Below are 20,190 nucleotides of genomic sequence, written 5' to 3' on the forward strand. Positions count from 1 at the left end.
ATAAAGTTACTACCAGGGCTAGGGTGAAGGCAAGAAATCACAGGCAAGAAAGCACAGGGCTTTGCCTCAAGCTAAGCCCTGTGCAGTGATTTTGTCTGTTTTGTTTTTTTTTCTGACAAAACATCTTAAACAAAAAGTTCCAAACCTCCCAAACAAAACTGGTCCAGGTGCTGGGCCTTCAATTCAGAGTTTTCATTAAAATCAGATTATAAGTCTAACTGCTTCCAAACTGGGCTGTGGAAGTGGGCGATCTGCACCAACCTGCCTCACCTGGGCTGCACAGTCGCCATGGCAACCCGGACATAACTGCCAATCACTCACCTGGGCCACGCCCTCCTGTGCTGTGCAAGCAATACACCTTGCGGTTACTGTGGTAACACCTGGCCTCGCCGTCCCATTACCGAAATAAGAGAGAGAGTAGATAGAATGGAAACGCCCAAGCATCTGTGTGCGTGCATTCACACACACACACACACACACACACACACACACACACGCACACACGACTGAAAAGAAACCACCAGGCATCTGCACACATATACACATCCAAAAAAATGAATACACACACACACACACAGTCTTTCTATGAAACCAAAACATAATTGCATGTCCACACACACACACACACAGAGTGCAGACCCACCCATGGTAAACAGAGCAATGAAGTGTCTGATGTGGTGTTGAACGTCTCTGGACATGTTCACTGCTATGTACCTCTCTCGCTCGCTCTCTTGCTCGCTCGCTCTCTTGCTCTCTCTACAGTCATCATAAGTGAATCACAAAATCACAGCAAAAGAACAAAAAAATGAGTCTAGTTATTTATCTGAGAGACAATGACAAAATGTCAGAGAGAGAGAGAGAGAGAGAATGTGACAGAAAATAGAAAGTGCCTCGTCACTGGGCCACAACTTCTAATGTTGTCCGGCAGTTACCACGTAATGACACAGCACGCGCACCCACGCACGCACCCACGCACACACACACACACACACACACACACACACACGACACGACACGCCTACAAGAACACAGGCATTTAAATGCTCTGTACACTCACTACTCAGACCTTCACATTGCAATTATCCCTGCTGTACAGTGTGTGTGTGTGTGTGTGTGTGTGTGTACATGCGTGTGTTAAACACCACATAATGAGTGAGCAGTGATAGGAAAGAGGACTGAACTGCTGTGGTTCCTCATGCTTTCCAACAGAAATTACTGGAGAAACACAACCTGCCTCGCAGAGCCACACTTGGACATGTTGAGATTTTTCCCTAATCAAGAATCAACAACATAAATGATCAATCAGTTGATTAATCTGTTGGTGAGCAGCAATAATGTGATTGCCAGCTGTGAGGATTTTCATCCATCATCATCGCAAGATGTTGAAGTGTCAAAATGGTACATTATTGGAGACAAGGTGGAAATATATTTTAACACAGAAGAATTTGTGGTACCTATAGTGGACATTTCTGTTTTGATTCAGAATGATCCCAGGCAACTTTCAGTCGTCCATTGTAGCAGAAAATAACCCTCCTCTCCTACTGCATCAGCTCTTTCTCCTTTTGTCCAGAGCATCTCTTCTCTCATGTACGTTTGTCCTCTTATCAGTGGTCTCACCCACTGTTGGCAGTGCTCTACCTTGTAATTTACATATAATCCAACCGTTTAGAAACTGTCACGGTTATTACAGATGCTGGAAATCCGGCAAACCCTGGAATTTTAATGTGGTATTTTCAAGGTTTGAGAAGTGCGAGGATTTTGAAGTGGTTGAAACTGCTTGAAATTGTAACATTTTGAAATTTGGAACTTTTTTGAGTTTACCTTTTAATTTGTCTCCTTTTGATTGTTTGTAACTTCGTTATATCTGATTTAATGTGATGAAGAAGTGGAATAATCATTTTGAGCATTGTATTGCATCGTATTGTATTGTATTGTAGTTTTGAGTATTTAATGCAAACATATATATATGTATATATACTGTGTATATATATGTAATTTACCACAGCTGTAAGATGGTGGAACATCTTGTAAATGCACCTTGAAAATGCTTGAAAATTGCTTAAATTTTACTTGAGAAAGGTGTAGGTACCCTGAGCTGTGTTCCTACCTGATTCCCCCTGAAGACACTACTCTGCACTTTCACAGGCTATTCATAAAAAGACATTGTTTGGCGCTTTGCCTGATCATTATCAAAAGTTTATTCTGCAGCATCCATTGATTAATCATTAACTTAACACAACTTCAGACCATTTGAAAAAGGGGAAGTAGCAACGGGAGTTTATAAAGATACAGAGCAGGTGATTGGATCAACCATCCGTCAATCATTAGCTAACATGTCAGCGTATCAGTAAGCATATTGCTAGCTGGTTAGCATGTCGTAAGCTTGTTGTCATCATTACCTTAACCAAGCCTGTTGTTCTTCAAAGGATGCTGATTGGTCCAGCTGTTTGGTGGCTACCACTGATGCTCTGGTTGGAGCTTAGATGGTTTTCACAAGTCAGATCCAAATGATCAGATCCAAATGATCAGCTGTTAGAAGAGAGGTTAAAATACAACCAGTGTCATGTAAAAACACTTGAAGCTCGTCTGGCTGGATTCATTTTTCTGGCTGCGCAGCTTTGCTCTGAAATTTTCTGTGTAAGGGTCATAATATGTGAACAGCAGCCGGAGTTGTAATTCAAATAACAAAGTTACGTCATTTTGTATGTGACACACTTTCATTTAAAGTGAGTAATTCGGTCACAAGAACATTGGTGTAGATTTGGGTGGAGGCAGGAGTGGATGTCGTCCCCAGTGTTATTTTAAGGATGAATTGTCTTTAAACACTGTCTTCTCAATCGGTCCATGTTTTTAGAAATAGTTGGGTTTTACAGAAGTGTATTTTGTGTTTGGCTCCGGACACAAGAAAATGGAGCCCTTTTTCTAGCCCTTGAAATTCCCTTTAATCTCTTCAGAGGCAGATCAGACATGTTCGATATTTTGATTTTTTTTTTTCCTTTTTTTTCTTTCTTTTTTTTTTTTTTGCCCTTAAGTTCAGCAATAATTCTCCTCACACTCTCATGCCTCCATACTTGACTGTGTAGTAATATGAAGTAATGAAAGCAGGAGAAATACAGAACTCTTCATTTGCCGCTTTTCTGAAACAGCAACAAGTAATATCTAACATCTGACAGTGTCTAACAAGACTGAACCTCGCCTCATCTGTCCAGACTGTCTTGTTGTATGATAATTCTCTCTACACAGAAATGTCTTCGCAGAAATGTAGAACGTTTCAAGCGAACAGCACGAACAAAGGAAACCAGTTCAGTGCAGTTCAGGTTTGAAGTTAGTTAGTGTCACCACAGCATCTACATACAGTTACATAAAAATAACTTGCTCCTAACAGTAAACATCTGTTCTATCAGAGGACATATCCTTCTGTGACTGTGTGTGTGTGTGTGTGTGTGTGTGTGTGTGTGTGTGTGTGTGTGTGTGTGTGTGCTCTGTCATTATGTGGTGTGTGACCACTTCAGACGCAGGGAACCTCCAGCTGCTTTACAAAGAGAAAGAGAGAGACACTGTGATGCTGCGGGCGAGTGAGAGAGCGAGCAGCATCGAAGCACGTTTTCAGCTATGAAGCCTAAAAAAAAATTCAATCTCAGGACCGACCGACAAAAAACAGGGTCCAAATCCATTTTGCTCATTTATCTATGCACTATCGATATGATGATTGAGCTTTGACGTTTTAGTTAGAAACTTTTTTTTTTTTTCCCAGCTGTTTCATCATATCCGGCTACACTCAGGGTGGGAACCCTCAGTTACACAGGGTGAATCCTCAGAAAACTGTCCCACTTAGCCTTTGTTAGCTTGCCAGAAGGTTTAGCCCTCAGTCCTCTGAAGACCACACCCTCGCAGACGTTATTCTTCGAAGGAGGCGGCGCCTGAGTTCGGGCACAGCCAGTATTCCCAGTTCAGCCGACGGCTCCGGTAACTGCAGGCATCAGTTTGTCTGTCAGGTTTCATTAAACCACCCTCAACCACAGGTGTTTCTTTTCCTTCTTCCTGGTACTTTTAACCAGGGCTGGGATGAAATGTAATTTTGATAAATCAATATACTGGGACAGAATGATCAATAATCATGGATATATTTATTAACTCTGGTACTGTCAAGTCATTAAATCTTCAAGTCAGCGCTCTTCAGTTTCAGTTTATATTTTTGCAACAAGGAGGTGTCAAGTCTTGATGAGCTTCCTTATACTCGTGTGCTGCTTTTTGATTTCATTAGCTCGGCCGGGGTCTGCCTCTTCTCACATGATCAGCACATCGCTGCTGTTACCTGAAGATGCTAGTTTCCTTTTACAGTTAAATTAGTTGAAAGTTACATTTTTATATTGTCTTGCTTTGTAAACCTTGCAAAATATGTCATATAATAATAATAGTCGAGAAGTGGTTAAAGCCCCTGCCTTTACCCAACATGTGCTCTGAGCAGCGACAGCGTTGCACCGTGTAGCGACTGACAAACCAGTCTCACAGTTCACGGACAACAGACTATGGCTGTGCAGAACTGTGAATGTCTGAGCCACGAGTATTCATGTTAGCGACATTGGATTGTGTGTGTGAACAGTCTAAATATGGTGACATTTCAAAGCCATGACAGTGTAACAGTGAACAAAACTCCTAGTGCAAAGTATTTGCGATCAGGTGCTTGGCGGCGTCAGGAACATCTCAGGGAAAACAAAAATTAACCACTGCACATTGAAATAACGTTAGCAAAACTTCATTGGGAACAAACAATGGGCAAACAACACAACAACGTTTCACCCGTTGCTTTCTGTTGCTTCCTGTTGAGCGAACCTGAGGAATCAATGGGGGAACACGTTCTCTCCCAATACAGTTCTAGTCAGTATAATAAGGACGGAGAGCATGTGAAACTGTGAAAGGTGACTCGTCTCATTTATTACTCCAGCAGAATATAACGAAGTGGGTAATACGATTCATTTTTCTGCACCACAATACATATTATCAATTTTTTTTTTAAGATGTAATGAATTTGTCGTTCCTTCTCTCTCTTTCTTGTCTGGAGTATTTCTCCACTGAAGCCCCAGATTTTATTCTACTGATATGGATCTTGGGAGACAAAAGAGGAGGAGAAGTTAAAGATAAAAGGATAAAAACATGGTGAAAGGTATCCTGTTTGTATGGAGGAGAAGAACATACAGCATATACTGAGGTTAGAGAGAGAGGAGGAGGAAGGTGGAGGAAGAGAAGGCTGGAGGACACTCCAAATAAAGGACAGAAGTGAAATGTTCCTGACTATTTTCTTCAAGGAAGAGAGAAGAAAGAGGACATTAAAGATTGAAGTAGACTGATTGGTGGATGGTGATGTCATCCTCTCTCTCTTTCAAATGGCAGCATTAAAGAACAGAGAGAAAACGGAGGAGGAGGAAAACAAGATGAAGAGGAGGAAGGTTGAGGGCATTCAGAAAGAAGAGTGAAAAAATGAAAGAAACAAGGCAAGAAATGGGGAGAGATGGGCAAAGAGAGGCTGGAGGAAGAGGAGTTTGATAAGGTGAAAGTTAAGCATTTCCATCTGAATCGACAGGTGTTTTTTATTTATTTATTTTCCGTTCCCATGCGGTCACCTCGTGTCTCAGCGTGTCTGGAAGAACAGCACAGGAACCCGTTTAACACCCCGGCTGCACTACCTGGCCTGGCTACCTGACGCCGATGACATCATCAGTATGTGACGCACACGGTCTAGACTTTTGGATGAATAAACCTTTGATAGCAGCTGCTTCGCACTTTCATTACAGTACAACCCAGTGGAAATGACATCTGCTATACTGGGAAATGACACGCGCTCTTAAAAATACACCAACAAAGAAAACAGAAAGCAGTTCATGTGTTCCTGTTGGTGGAACGAATGAAGAGGTTTCATTGCAAAGTAGTTAACACAGTTTGACTGCACAATGGGATTTTGAAGGCTGATATCAGTGCCAGTATTTTCTGATTGAAGCTTGAAAACACCCATTTTTTTGTGCCAATATTCATAATTTTTGAAAACTGTAAACACCATACAAAAACATCTCACAGCCATGAACGCTTAGCAAAGATGGAGACAGAAGTCAGATAAGTCACGAGTGACCGTGATGTCTGTGCGATGTCTGGTGTGCGAGGCTTGGGGACTTTTTGGCCCGGTGGTGGCGCTGTGGTTGGCGAATCAGGATTATAGGAATCACACGGAGGCCAATCCATAGTCCTGTTGCTGATGCTCGATGGTGAGGGACAAATTTAACAAAATAAAAGTTTCTTGCAGATCACCACTTTCAGAGGTGTCTGAGCAGGTTCAGTGCAGACCAGCCGTTGTGGGAGGCAGGTTATGAATCAACATTTTGTGTGTGTGTGTGTGTGTGTGTGTGTGTGTGTGTGTGTGTGTGTGTGTGTGTGTGTGTGTGTGTGTGTGTGTGTGTGTGTGTGTGGAGTCGGAAGGCTGTAGAAACACTGCAGGACAACACTCAGCCTGTCTGTGTGTTTCCGCAGAGGGTCAACGTCAGCTGAGCTAACACACCACTAACAGCATACACACAGTACACTACTGTCAGAAGAGGAAAATTACACTGCTGCTCTGTCCTCACTCACACACACCCACACACACATATATACACATAGTCTCACACACACACACCTACCTGAGAGCCCTGGCCGTGTTTCTTGGCAGTGGAAACTCCTCAGCTCTGTCTCGCTCTCAGCAGGATTAACAGTCTGTTTCTCTGTGTTTCTCTGTCTTTACTCTTAAAAGGAGGCTTTGTTCTCACCTGTTTGTCATCAATCTGTTTGTTAGCAAGATCTCTTCAAAAAAATTGCAGTAAATAGCTGAAATCTGGACAGATTATTTTCAGCCTGAGGACCATTTGATTAGATTTTGGTGGTGATCTATTCTTGGATTTCCCCCATTCTGTTTCATAACTGAGATGTACAAAAGTCCATTTTACCAGGGGGATTTGTTCAGTGTTGGTGGAGGTTTGTGCTCTACCTAAAACCTTCTAGTTCATGCCCTCAGTTGGCAAAGTAACACACACAACATACCAAATTTGGGTAATTAATAGCACCAGACAGGTGGATTTATTCCACAAACCAGACACAGCCACAGGTTCAGTAAAATGATCCAAAAAGGAACAAAGCTGTGCAGCAAGCTTCTCTTCGTCCTGTGTAAATTCTAGTCATGCTTGGATGTTTAACCCCAGATGCCACGAGTCAACAAAGCAGCAGCTCAGCCAATCAAAACAATGATTCAAACAGCACCTCAGGTTTTAAAACAGAGGTATCGACAACAAATGAAGCCAACAAGAATGGAAGTGAAATTCCAAAGAAAAGAAGGTTGTGACGAAATGAACCAGCCAAACCTGAGAAACCAGAGGATGGCCTGTTTTTGATTCAGAATGACAAGATGAATAGGGCTGGTCACAGGTAAAAATGCTTTTTCAGTCACTCAAAAATGTAAAAACCAAAAATTGTTTTGTATAAAATGTGAGAAGCTGTTCAAATCAGAGGTTCCAGCAGGCGCTGTGGCAGCTGGACCAAAAAGTGAATTTGCTGGCCTGGTGTGTTTCCACAGCGGGACGGGCTGCAGGTCAGAGCCGGGTCGATACCAGTCTGTCCTGTTTTCCTGCCCGTCTGAATAAATCACCTCTGTAGGTCATTGTTCATCCTCATGTTCAGATTAATTTTCAACTGATGAAACTGATTTTTGGAATGTCCTTGCCAGTATTATTGTGCCGGCGCTCAGTATGTTCATTTTTCCACCTCTGATCTGATGCACATAATGCAGATTGATTGGCTAGACCTGAACTGATTCTAATGAGACATTTTGATCAGAATTTACACAAATAGCTATGAATGCTTAACCCTTATATGGTATTCGTTTTTTTGTTACACAGGGAGTCCTGCTGGGTCTGGTGGACCCGTTGCATTTTGGGGCTTTTAATTCAACATAATCAAACCTTTTTTTGTTAAAATACTCACTAGATTTTTACTTCATCCCAATTGCAAGTAATATAAACAATACATATGTTAAATTTGTTCCCTTTACCTTTGTAAAATCACATTTATGAATAAAAATAACACTCGTTTTTTTTATTAAAATGCAACAAAATAAGAAAATCTATCATAAAACAGGCATAACTAGAAAATAATCAGCAAATGTACAAATGAAGGCATTTTTGTTCATAACTAGTGTTTTATTTGAATTTCATTAGAAATGTAACTTAACATTTACACCTAAAATCTGTCTGAACAACACATTAGCCCAATTGAACACAGCCATTTCATACCAGACTATGCCATACAATAGGTGCAGAGTTTCACTGTGTGCATTGCAAATGTACTTCTTGCACTGGGTGCATGTATAGTGTTTTTTTGTCCATCTTGGGCCCACACACCTCACAGCGCTTCTTTGTGTTACTGGCCACAATCTAGAATAATGAAAAGATAAAGATCTACTAACACTCGTCACATTGGCAGCTATGCAGGGTGGTTCATTTCTTGAAAACGAAGACCATTCAATCTGCCATTTTTTGACATCCATATGTTGTGATTTGCAAGCTGCTCACCAGCTGGCCCTGGGGCTGGCTGCTGGCCTGCTGGTCCTGAGGTACGCTTGCGTTTGGGAGGCGGCTGATGGGCTGATCCTGGCCTCTCATGGGTTGGTCCTGGGCCTGGTTGCTCATGGGCTGGTCCTGGGCCTGGTTGCTCCTGGGCTGGTCCTGGGCCTGGTTGCTCATGGGCTAGTCCTGGGCCTGGTTGCTCATGGGCTGGTCCTGGCTGCTCACATCGTCCTGGTTTGCTGAAGGGCTGGTCCAGAGGCTCTTTTACGCTTCTGAGTTGGCTGATACTCATCCTCCTCTTCAAACTCAGTGTCAGACAGAATTTTCAGAAATGTGATCCTCACATTCTGAAACCTCTTCCTCTGCATCATCATCATCACCTTCTCTCTCTTCCAATATCAATTGTGAGAGAGAGAGAGAGAGAGAGAGACTTTCACTGGACCCGAAGACCCTGTATGTAATATAAATGTGGAGAGGGGGTAATTGAAATTTTTTTTCTGATTCATGTTCCTCACAGGAAATGACCCAAGGCCAATAAATATTAGTTTGAAAAAATAATTATTTGTATCATTTTCTTGTATCATTATTATTACTTTTAGCAGTAGTAGTTATTGTTGTTAGTCTGGCTGCCAGTGGAGAGTTTTAGTGCCCCATGATTATCTAAATGCTGTTTTAGAGGCTTCTCCATTTTGATAAGAATAAAATTCAAAGGGAAACACTCAGTGCATGGAATTATTCTGAACATTTTTGTAAATAAATGTGTAATATCAGACAAACTTGATGGATTGTATTCTTCTCTGATCCAGAGCAGAAAACTGAATGTCAGGGTTTGTTCATGTGCTGCTTTCAGGACAGAGGGGGAGGATGGTGTTAGTCTTCCTCGCTCTCCCTCTCTTTCTCTCCATCATGTGATGAAGCCAGTTCACATGCTAATGGTGGAGTCCAATAAACAATCTACTAAATTACATCAGAGAGAGAGAGGGAGAGAGAGAGGGAGAGAGAGAGAGAGAGAGAGAGAGAGAGAGAGAGAGAGAGAGAGAGAGAGAGAGAGAGAGAGGTGGTATTGACTCATTGACTCTGTGTCCAGGTCTGTGTCTCTTAACTGTCTCTCTCTCTGCTTTCCTGTCTCCATCAGCATCTCTCTACCATCCCTCTCTCACTTTCTCTCACACACACACACGCACACACACGCACACACACACACACACACACACACACACACAGTCTGTTGCTTTTCTTATTTGATTTGTCTCTCTTTCCATCTCTGTCACATTCAGACATGTGCACACACACACACACACGCACGCACGCACGCACACACACACACACGGACATGGACAAGGTCATGCAAGATGTGTGTGAGAGACAGCTGATTGTGTGTGTGTGTGTGTGTGTGTGTGTGTGTATGTGTGTTGGTCTCTCCTCAGCTGTAGGACAGTTGTATAGAATTGTGCTGCCTCCTGCTGGTAGGATTTGGATCGGATCCTGTAAGTTCTACTAATGCCAGCTCTGCAGATTTGGATTGATGGATTTTATGTCTTTGTCTTGTTGTACAACCCATACCTTCTGGGATGATCAAAAAAAAAAAAAAAGTAAAAACAAAAAAACTTCGCTTACTAAACGCTCAAGTTTCCAAATATTTAAACAATGCTGTCATCTGGGTAAAATTGAAGAGAGAGAGGGGGTAATGTCTTGTCATGCTTATAATTGCTAATATGTAATATAATTCATTTAGTTTAATTGCAACTCTGAACTAAATCAAATCTTTCACACTGCAGCTAAATGGCTGAAAACATAATGTAAAATGCTGAACGCCTGTGGAAGGAGTTTTGTTTTTGGATGTAACTTCTCCTCTGTATCCTTGAGAAACTTGTTAGTTGAGATTACCAGGCAGAGTTTCTTTTGAGTAAACACCTGCTCCTGCCTGTCTGCTTTTCCAGAGGGAGTGATGAGTTTAACAAACCTACTCTATGTGCACTGTCACGCAGTGTACTTTAGTATGTCAACCTACGGTACGATGGCTTTTCGGACATGCTGCATTATTATCATCGTGCACATCACCTCCTGCCAACCCATTGCTGCTAATGATGCGTAACCATGGTAACCTGTGGCATCCTCCAAGGGCTTCCAGTCCTCAATTTACCATTGGTGTAAACATGATAAACCTCTTGAGTTTTTTGCTCGTCTTTCCCTCTGTGGAAAGTCCAGAGTGCGTTACAAAATCTGAGCTGCAGGTGAACTCGTTCTGTAGCTCACAGAGACCATCTTCATCTCCTCTTCCTCATGAAATCACTGGAAAATGGAAAAGTATTAATACACTGAATTGAAGCATTACTGACAGTGAGCTGTTTATGTTACGGTGGTCATGGAAGCTAATGCAGGTCCCGTGGACACTCTAATAGTGTCCAGTGTTGGCATACTGTAATATCTCACCGGAAACAGTATGCAGTTCACATACCCTTCAATTCAGTCAAAGGTTGCGGACATGCTGAAAATTTTCACATGCTATTTTGGTGGAATTTTGTATGCAGACCTAACATTGTGTCCTCACTGTGTGTCTCCTAACACTGATTCTTCCCCGTGTGTGTGTGCTAACATTAGTTGCTCCCTGTGTGTGTTTCTGTAGGGAAGGACGAGGCGCGCGGCCAGCTGGACAGCGCGCTGCAGGACGTCAATGTGCGTTACGTCGTCCTGGAGGAGACAGAGAAGAGAGCGGTGTGCCGAGCGCTGGTCGAAGAACGAGGACGCTACTGCAGCTTTGTCAGCATGCTCAAACCTGTCCTGGTAAGTGCTGAGGCGTGAAAAAAAAAAAAAAAAATAAGCTGAAGTTGAACACATTTGGGTCTTTTTACAACTTGACAGTACTGTAAATATAATAAAAATATCATGAATTATCAATAATGTTGTGCCAATATATTGATTTTTCAAAGTGGCATGTCCTCCCAGCTCTATTATGGGCAAGACTGGTTTCTTTGTTGTCAGTTAGCCTGGTCATTAATATGCCCGTGTGTGTATGTGTGTGTGTGTGTGTGTGTGTGTGTGTAGGACCATGAGATCAGCATGCTGGGTGAGGTGACCCACCTGCAGACCATTCTAGAAGACCTGACCAACCTGACAGCTGACCCCACAAAACTCCCACCAGCTAGTGAACAGGTACCTCATGTTATTCCTCTTCCTCGTCTTACTCCTCCTCCTCCTCCTCTCTGACTGAGCCGTCCCAGGTCTTTCTCCTGGCCTGTGCTCCACATCAGAGCTGCATTTGTTTTATTGTCTATCCATCACACACTGTAAGTTGAACTCCGCTCATCACATTTTCAGAAAAGTTAAGCCTAAGCCAGTTATTTGTGTAATTTGTGGCTGACTGGCTTAGGCGTGGGTGGGGTTTACTTGTCAGATTTTACAGTTCAAGGAATGATACAGCATGCAACTGCGTTTGTTGGCTTTTTCAAATTCCTCCAAGCATTTTATTTTTGCTTTCATTTTGATAAAATGAAATCCAACCTGTATCAAACTTGGATCCAGTCCTGATCAAAACTCCACCCCTTATTTGACTCAGTTTAGAAAAAAACAGGACATGGGTAGTCATTCCTTGACTTCTGCTTGCTGAGAAGAGACACACACCAAGAGACAGGCAATAAGATTCACCTCCAGACCAAATCTACAACTTCCACTGAGAGAGGACAGCTACTGCAGAGAATACTGGGAATACTTGGATTTTTTGTGTACCGTTTTACTGCCTCTTACCGATGCTGCTGAATTGTAACACTGAACGGGAGTTTTAAAAGAAACAGGACACAAAGTGAAACTCACTTTTGGAGGAATTTCTGCAGAAGGGACTGGTAACGTGATTGATTGAGTAATTTCCTTTTCTAACAGCAAATGCGTTTTTAGCTTTATTTGGACAGAAAATATCTTCTCAGTCAGTGGAAGATTTCTCCTGTCCTGTCTGCCATGACATCTTCCAAGATCCTGTCCTTCTGTCATGTAGCCACAGCGTCTGTAAAGGCTGTCTAAAGACCTGGTGGACAGAGAAACCAATACGTGAGTGTCCAGTTTGTAAGAGAAGATCTTCAAAGAGTGAACCACCTCGTAACTTGGCTTTGAAGAACCTGTGTGAGGTGTTTGTACTGGAGAGAGGTCAGTCACCTTCTGCAATGTCTGAGCTGCTCTGCAGTCTGCACTCTGAGAAACTGAAGCTCTTCTGCCTGGACCACCAGCAGCCAGTGTGTATTGTCTGTCTGCATTCAAAAACACACACCAACCACAAATTCAGACCCATCGCTGAAGCTGCATCGAATCAAAAAAAAGAACTTTGCGAATCACTGAAACTCTTACAGGAGAAGCTGAAGCTCTTTAATAAAGTTAAAGAAAATTGTGATGAAACAGCAGAGTACATTAAGGTCCAGGCCCGACGCACAGAGAGGCAGATTAGGGAAGATTTTAAGAAGCTTCATCAGTTTCTACTAAATGAAAAGAAAGCCAGGATCACTGCACTGAGGGAGGAAGAGGAGCAGAAGAGTTGGATGATGAAGGAGAAGATTGAGTGTCTGAGCAGAGAGATAGTGGCTCTTTCAGACACAATCAGAGCCATGGAGACAGAGCTGAGAGCTGAAGACGTCTCATTCCTGCAGAACTACAAGGCCACAGTGGAGAGAGCCCAGCACCCCCTGCTGGAGGATCCACAGCTGCCCTCAGGAGCTCTGATAGATGAGGCCAAACACCTGGGCAACCTGAGCTTCACCGTCTGGAATAAGATGAAGGAGATGGTCTCCTACACTCCTGTGATTCTGGACCCCAACACTGCTGACCCCACACTGATGCTCTCTGGACAGCTTACCAGTTTTAGACGTGGAAGAAGACAAAATATGCCTAAAAACCCAGAAAGAATTGACTACTACTGCTCTGTCCTGGGCTCCGAAGGCTTTAACTCAGGGACTCACAGCTGGGAAGTTCAGATTGGAATCAATAAAGTCTGGAGAGTGGGTGTGTTAGCAGGGTCTGTCCAGAGGAAGGGAAAAATAGTGTCTGGATTATGGAATGTAGGACATTATAATTGTAAATACACAGCAGACTCCCCACCAAATCCACCCACTATTCTTGAAGTAAAAAATTGGATCCAGAAGATCAGAGTTAATCTGGACTTTGATGGAAGAAAGCTGTCATTCTATGATGCTGATACTAACACCCACATACACACCTTCACACACACTTTCACTGACAGGCTGTTTCCATACATCAACACTCTGGATGAATTGGCTTTAAGGATTTTACCGGTGAAGGTTTAACAGTGAAACCAGAATGGTGAGAGGCAAGGAGATTAATAACTGTGATCATTAGATGATGTGCACAACCAGACATCTAGCATTTCAGGAGTCAGTTTACAAGTTTACAATGACAAGTTATTGAATTAGCAAATGGCACTAGACAAAAACAAAACGGAAAAAAATAGTAAACAGGACTTTTGTAAAAATGCACAAGTGACAGTTTTAACACAACATTATGTAGAATAGATGTATAAAAAGTATATAGAGATCTATGGATAATGACATTATTTGGAGGTATTAAATAACACCATTAATATACACACACTGACAAAGAATGAATAAAACAATGTAGACTACACTGTATGTATTCCTAGAAATTATTAGAAAATATACCAAAAAAAAAAAATAAAAAAAAATCAAACAAATGCAGTGAGAACATGAGGTAAACAGATAAGTGAAACAACAGAAAATTTACAGGTTGACATATTCCTAATCATAAATCACATTAACAGATTTATAGACATATCTATACAGAAAATGTTCAGAAATGTGGATATGTGTTGTGAAAATGTATATAATAATAATTTAAGCTCTAAGTTAAACAGATTGTATTTACTTTTTATTATTATTTACTAATTCTTTATTTACAGGCTGCTGCTGAGAGCTCCAGGAAGCTCCAGTGCAAGCCATATGTTTGTCAGTGTCAGGGTACCTACCTGCCCTGCTGTTTTACGTAACCTGATGTATAGATTTTTGTGTTGGGCATCTGAGTCAAAAAATGACTTAATTGCTGTCCTGGCTAACCCTGTACGCAGCTCTGTCAGATTTTTCTCTAAGCTGTGGAGTCACTGGCGAGCATGTCTGTATGTTGGACATTGAATATGGTGGATAGCTTTGTATTTATCTTTTTTACTGTGCTGTTTTTTATTGTGATATGGATCCCCTGGGTCTGAAATAAAGGAATAACTAACTAACTTACAGGAAATTTTAAAGCTAGACTAGGCAACTTCATACACTGGTGGCTCAAAATGGCATCAAGACGTTTCTGAAAATGTTTAACATTAATGAATAGAAATCCTGTGGTGTAATGTCAGGAAACTTGTCTATGATGCTTTATGCCAAAAGAAAGCAAAAACAAGAGAGGAAAATATGTAGCGTTGCTTTCTGGCTGTCTTCTGTTTACCAGACACTTTTGTATATCACTGTTCAATTTGATTGATCCTGTGTAGAGGATGTTTCACACCAGTGACCAAACTGGAATTTAACTCAGATAAACAGGCAGAATCTACAGCCAGGTCTTTTTACAAAATAAAATCTATATTTGTGCGGTTTAAAAGGGACTTGGGAAAAATATGATCACAAGCAAGTCAAACGCAAAAAGAAAAAAAGTCAATTAAAATACAAAATGAAAATTGTTGTGTAAAGTGTTATGTAAATGAATTGAAATTGTATATTTGTATTGAAATTATATACATTGAATTTTCTCTACTGTCAGATTTCAGTATCTAACTGAATTTTTCTCTCTATTCTGATGTATAGCTTTTAACTGAGATTATCTTTACAGTTTCGATGATAGAAACCTCATAGATTGTTACACAGCACCTTCAATGCACTTCCTATCCGTAAAAATTTTTTTTTTTTTACATAACTTTATGTAATGGTTGTTATTTAGGAAGAGACACTTTCTGTACTGTTGAACTCACTTTGTAAAATTACAGAATTTAATTGATCAAAAAATGAAATACAGTTTTCTTCACATATCACAACAATAAAGAATGAATTTAAGAGGGAAATGTTTGTCATGTCTGCCTTGTCCAAAGTGGTAGGTACTGAGTATGTGGTGTGTATGTGGATATGGTAAAAAATTTGTCATAAGGTTTCTCTGGAAGCGTCATTGCAGTCAGCCATTGTTGAGAAAGATTTGCACTAAAGGCACATGACAAGGATGACCTTTATCTCCAATTGTTCATGCACTCAAAAATCATGCAACGATATTAGACAAAATAAAGTCTTTCCTCACATGTTAATCCTGCTGCTGTTATCTCAAGTTTTATTTCCAAATGAGAATTAGAAAAGATGAAGTTTCATTTAAAAAAAAAAAAAAAAATGCCATTTTGTTCCTCTGTTAAATGGAAATAGCTCATTTTGCATACAGGGAAACCTTGACTTTTAGACAGTGAACTGAAAAAGGTGTTCACACTGAAGTAATATTATGAATTGGAAAGGTCTGAGATCCTTTGTGAGATTTGATAATTATGTTTAATTTGCAGGTGGCTTCCTTTTCAATTATAAATTCTGTAATTGTCCTCGCCTACAGTGCCAGCAGTGTGTTGTTCTGAGAACGTGACAGAGACCGGGGTGATGTGCCCCGGTTAGATTTAGTGTAGTACTATGATAACATCCTGATGTTTGTTTCTGTTCTCTAGCTAAGGCCAATGGCCACTTATTAATGATACACGTTCACCTAGTAAATTTGACTTTGTTTGTTTGTTTGTTTGTTGACATAATGAAACAGCATATGGCTTGCTACTAGAGTGTGTAATTCTCAACGTGAGAGTGTGGGCTTAGAAGCGGTCGTGTGAAAATGGGGCTCTCGTTCATACTCACCTGCTTGTTTGTCTTGAAAGGAAAACAGAACAGAATAAAAACCAGAATAAATCAGATTTGTTGGTGTGTTCATGTGTGTGTTTTAGGTGATTTTGGACCTGAAGGGTTCTGATTTCAGCTACACCTACCAGACACCTCCAGCTTCTCCCAGTAACACTCTGTCCAGGAAGAGCAGCATCAGCAGGTAACACACACACACACACACACACACACACACACACACACACTAACTGCTTGTTAGTCACAAGGAAATACAAAAGCCTTTTTCACCTTGTTAGCAAATTAATTTTCCACACAGTAACTTTCACCATACCTTACTTTAAGATCTTCATTTTTTTAATTATCTGATTTATTTATTTATTTATTTATTTATTTATTTATTTATTTAATATGCTTTTTTAGCTGAAACCCCTCCCCACTCTCCACTAAACCAGGGTCTGTGTTCTATTTGCATCTTTATTTTTTATTTTTCCCTACGTATTTAATTTTCACTTTTTTTTGTTCAATATATCTTGCAAGTCAGTCACCTTTTTTTTTTTTTTTTTTTTTTGTTAAATCATTTGTGGTAATTGTTGTGTGTGTCATGTCGCTCTGTGTTTCCATAGTAACTACCAGTCTGGATCAGTGAGACATGTTCCCTCCCTGGACTCCATCAGCTGTGCTGTGGATGGAATACACATCCAGGTAAAACACACACACACACACACACACACACACACACACCTTCAGAGACATTGCAGATACAGTGAACTTTTGTCAACTCAGAAGGTTTAATTCCAAAATACTATACATTATTTTTTTTTCCTGCATAAAAGTCATCATATTATTAACAGGTGTTTCACAAGTAGGTATACATATTCATATACAGTATATTATTAAACCTCATTGTATTGTTTGTACAGTGGAATTGCTGTGTATGTCAAAAAATGACAAAAATAAAAAGTCAAAAATAATTTGTGCAATAAAATAAAATGAGCCATTAAAATAAGATGTGACGGTGTATGCAAAGAAAAAAACATTGTTCTGTTTCCAGAAAAAGGTACGTTGTATTCACTAAATTAAAAATGAAATTTCACAGCTTTATTTTTCATTATTATTTTTGCATTATTGTTAAAAAAATTTGTAGTTCTCTGAAATATACTGTACATACAAAAGTAAGAGTATCCAAAGATTTCTACTATTTGCATATTCAGAATAAACAGTACAAACAAACAAAGACCTAGACCTCACACTGACACACACACACACACACACACACACACACACACCGCTCTAACCCTCTCCCATATGTGTAGCACTGCTCCTCCCCCTATCTGCTGATTGGCTGTGATGAAACTGGGCGGTCCCTGAGCGAAGGGAACTCCCCCTCTCGCCCCTGTCGTCGCGGCAGCTGTGGTCACCACGGTTACGCCCACCGCCCCGCGCTGACCCGCCGCGTTAGCCGCAGGGATATGACCACTGTGAGGAAAAACAAAAACTATAACTTTTAACATTTCCTACCCTGGTTACCCTCCTGTGTTTCACCGTTGTACGTCATCCTCTGGTCCCATCCCATATCGCGCCCTGCTGTTTTAACAGTTTTATATTTTTTGTCATGTGTCGCTGGTTCCATCCTTTATAGCTCTGATTTCATTCATATGCTGCCAGTCCCATTCTGCGATTTAACCTCATGCAGCTCTGATTCCATCCTGGATTTCTCTGTATTTGCACCATGTTTGTGTTAAATCAGACGTGTCTAAATTAGCCCCTTATATCTTTTAATTTCATTGTATATATTTCTCTGATCCAGATTCAGAAATCTGATCGCTTTGCATATGTTTTTCCAAAAGATTTTTCAGACACACATTCCAGGAAATTCCACTCTTCTCTTTCATTTAACTTTCCCAACTTTTTCTGACACTGACCAGAATTTGGTGTCTGAGTCGGCGTGAATACTTATGGTGCAAGAAGAAAAAAAAAAAGGTGCAAATATTTTGTCATTTTTTGTCGTTTATTTACACTGGACTCTGGGTGAATAGGCCTTCAAGTGTTTTCAGGCTGAGCTCCAAGAAGTGCTGCTCTCATTTTCTTGTCATATGGTAGAAAATGTCACACCAAACTCCACTATTAAATCGGTGAAATTGAACGTTGCCGAGCTGCTAAGCAGATGGACAGCATGCGGTAGACAGAACAGGACTAAAAACTTCCTCTGAATCACGAGGCTTTGGTGATAAATTTGGCAGTCAGAAGATCTGTCAGGCCTGACCCTGTCGGAGTAAAGAGTGCTGCTTCCTCTGGTCTATTTTGGTCAAAGAAGACGACAAGCATTACCAGTCACACAACCAAAAACCAAAAAAGTCAAGATGTTAGGCGGCTCCAGAGTATTTCTGTAACTGAGCTGATTCCACACCATCCCTGATGCATTCGCCGCATGATTCCCTTTTTGTTTCCTACCACGCAGTCTGACGCTTCATGTGTCTGTAACTTCCTGCTGTCAGATTCACTCCTCATCCTCGTCCCCTCCTCATACCTCTGTCCACCTGACTGGTGCAGTCTGCCTCTTTGTTTACTGTCTACAGTCTGTAGTGGTAACGTGTCATTCTGTGTGAATGTGCTTGTCTATGTCTTTGTGTGTGTAGTCAGACCCAGCATAGAGCTGCAGTGTACAGTACAACAAGCAGGTTTAGTGTCAGTGTTTTGCTTGATTGTCTGTGTGTATGTGTTGGGTTGGAGTGTGTATCTTGTTGTTCTCCATCATGATGTATTTATAAGTATTCGTCTGTGTGTGTGTGTGTGTGTGTGTGTGTGTGTGTGTGTGTGTATCTGTTTCTCTGTGTTGAGCTGTGTTTTCTATTGGACTGTGTCTGTCTGTAAAAAAGTATTCAAGGACTTACAGCAGAAACTTTGCGAACTGCTGGTAACAACAACATAGTTATGTACCACTGAATATATCGTTAGTTAAAAAGACATATTGAATTATAGCCATGGCTTCTAGATTTAAAAAAAAAAAAAAAAAAAAAAAAAAAAGCTGTCTTAGCAAAAAAGCTGTCTTAGCAAGTCATTTGTTTCATCGTCAGTGTTAAAATTTTGCTTTTCTTCCAACAAGTTAGAAAAAAATCTGCCAGTGGGATGGGATAATAATAGTTGTTTCCAAAGCAGTTCCACTTGTTTCAGTTTTTTTTTTTTTTTTTTTTTTTCCCTGGGAACATGTATAAATATGTTGAAAAAAGGCAGAATAAGGAAGAGCCCACTAGGATCAAGAACATGAAATTTAAATCAAGAAAATTCTGGAAACACATTGATTAGCAGTGGAAATTATCTGATCCCACTGACAGATTTTTTACTTTGTTTGAAGAAAGACAAGATTTTAACTCTTGGTAACATAGAGGGTTTTTTTTTTTTTGCAGTGTGTGCCTTTTTCAGACTCATGTAAAGGATCTAAAGGGAAACACTCAGTGGGTTGTGATGGAGATGAGGTTATGGAAGCAGATTTGTGAATGAATGACAGAGACTGGTTGTAGCTGACTGGTTGGACTGGGCAGCTCCCAGTGCACCAGCAGCTGGTCAGACCAAGGCAGAAATTTGAAGACATCACTTTGGGCTCTCATCACTTCCAATGAGACTTTTCTATATTTTTGAATCTTTACAGACAAATTAGATTTATCAGTTAATCAAAAAACAATCAACAGATGAATTAACTGTTAGATGCAGCCTTAAATCCAACACATCGTACCTCCCACCGTGCATATCTACCTTTC

The 20,190-nt window shown here is 40.7% G+C and overlaps 1 protein-coding gene across 2 annotated transcripts in view; it reads left to right on the forward strand.

Moving 5' to 3' along the window:
- Positions 1 to 20,190, forward strand: part of mtss1 (MTSS I-BAR domain containing 1) — a 72,400-nt gene that overhangs the window by 40,401 nt on the left and 11,809 nt on the right. For both annotated transcript variants that reach the window (XM_030051181.1, XM_030051182.1), the window contains exons 7-10: positions 11,209 to 11,366; positions 11,628 to 11,735; positions 16,540 to 16,637; positions 17,059 to 17,137. In XM_030051181.1, coding sequence (XP_029907041.1) covers positions 11,209 to 11,366; positions 11,628 to 11,735; positions 16,540 to 16,637; positions 17,059 to 17,137 — 443 coding nt within the window. The remainder of the gene's footprint in view (positions 1 to 11,208; positions 11,367 to 11,627; positions 11,736 to 16,539; positions 16,638 to 17,058; positions 17,138 to 20,190) is intronic.

Source organism: Myripristis murdjan, chromosome 5, assembly GCF_902150065.1.
Source record: "Myripristis murdjan chromosome 5, fMyrMur1.1, whole genome shotgun sequence".
NCBI classification, from domain to species: Eukaryota; Metazoa; Chordata; class Actinopteri; order Holocentriformes; family Holocentridae; genus Myripristis; species Myripristis murdjan.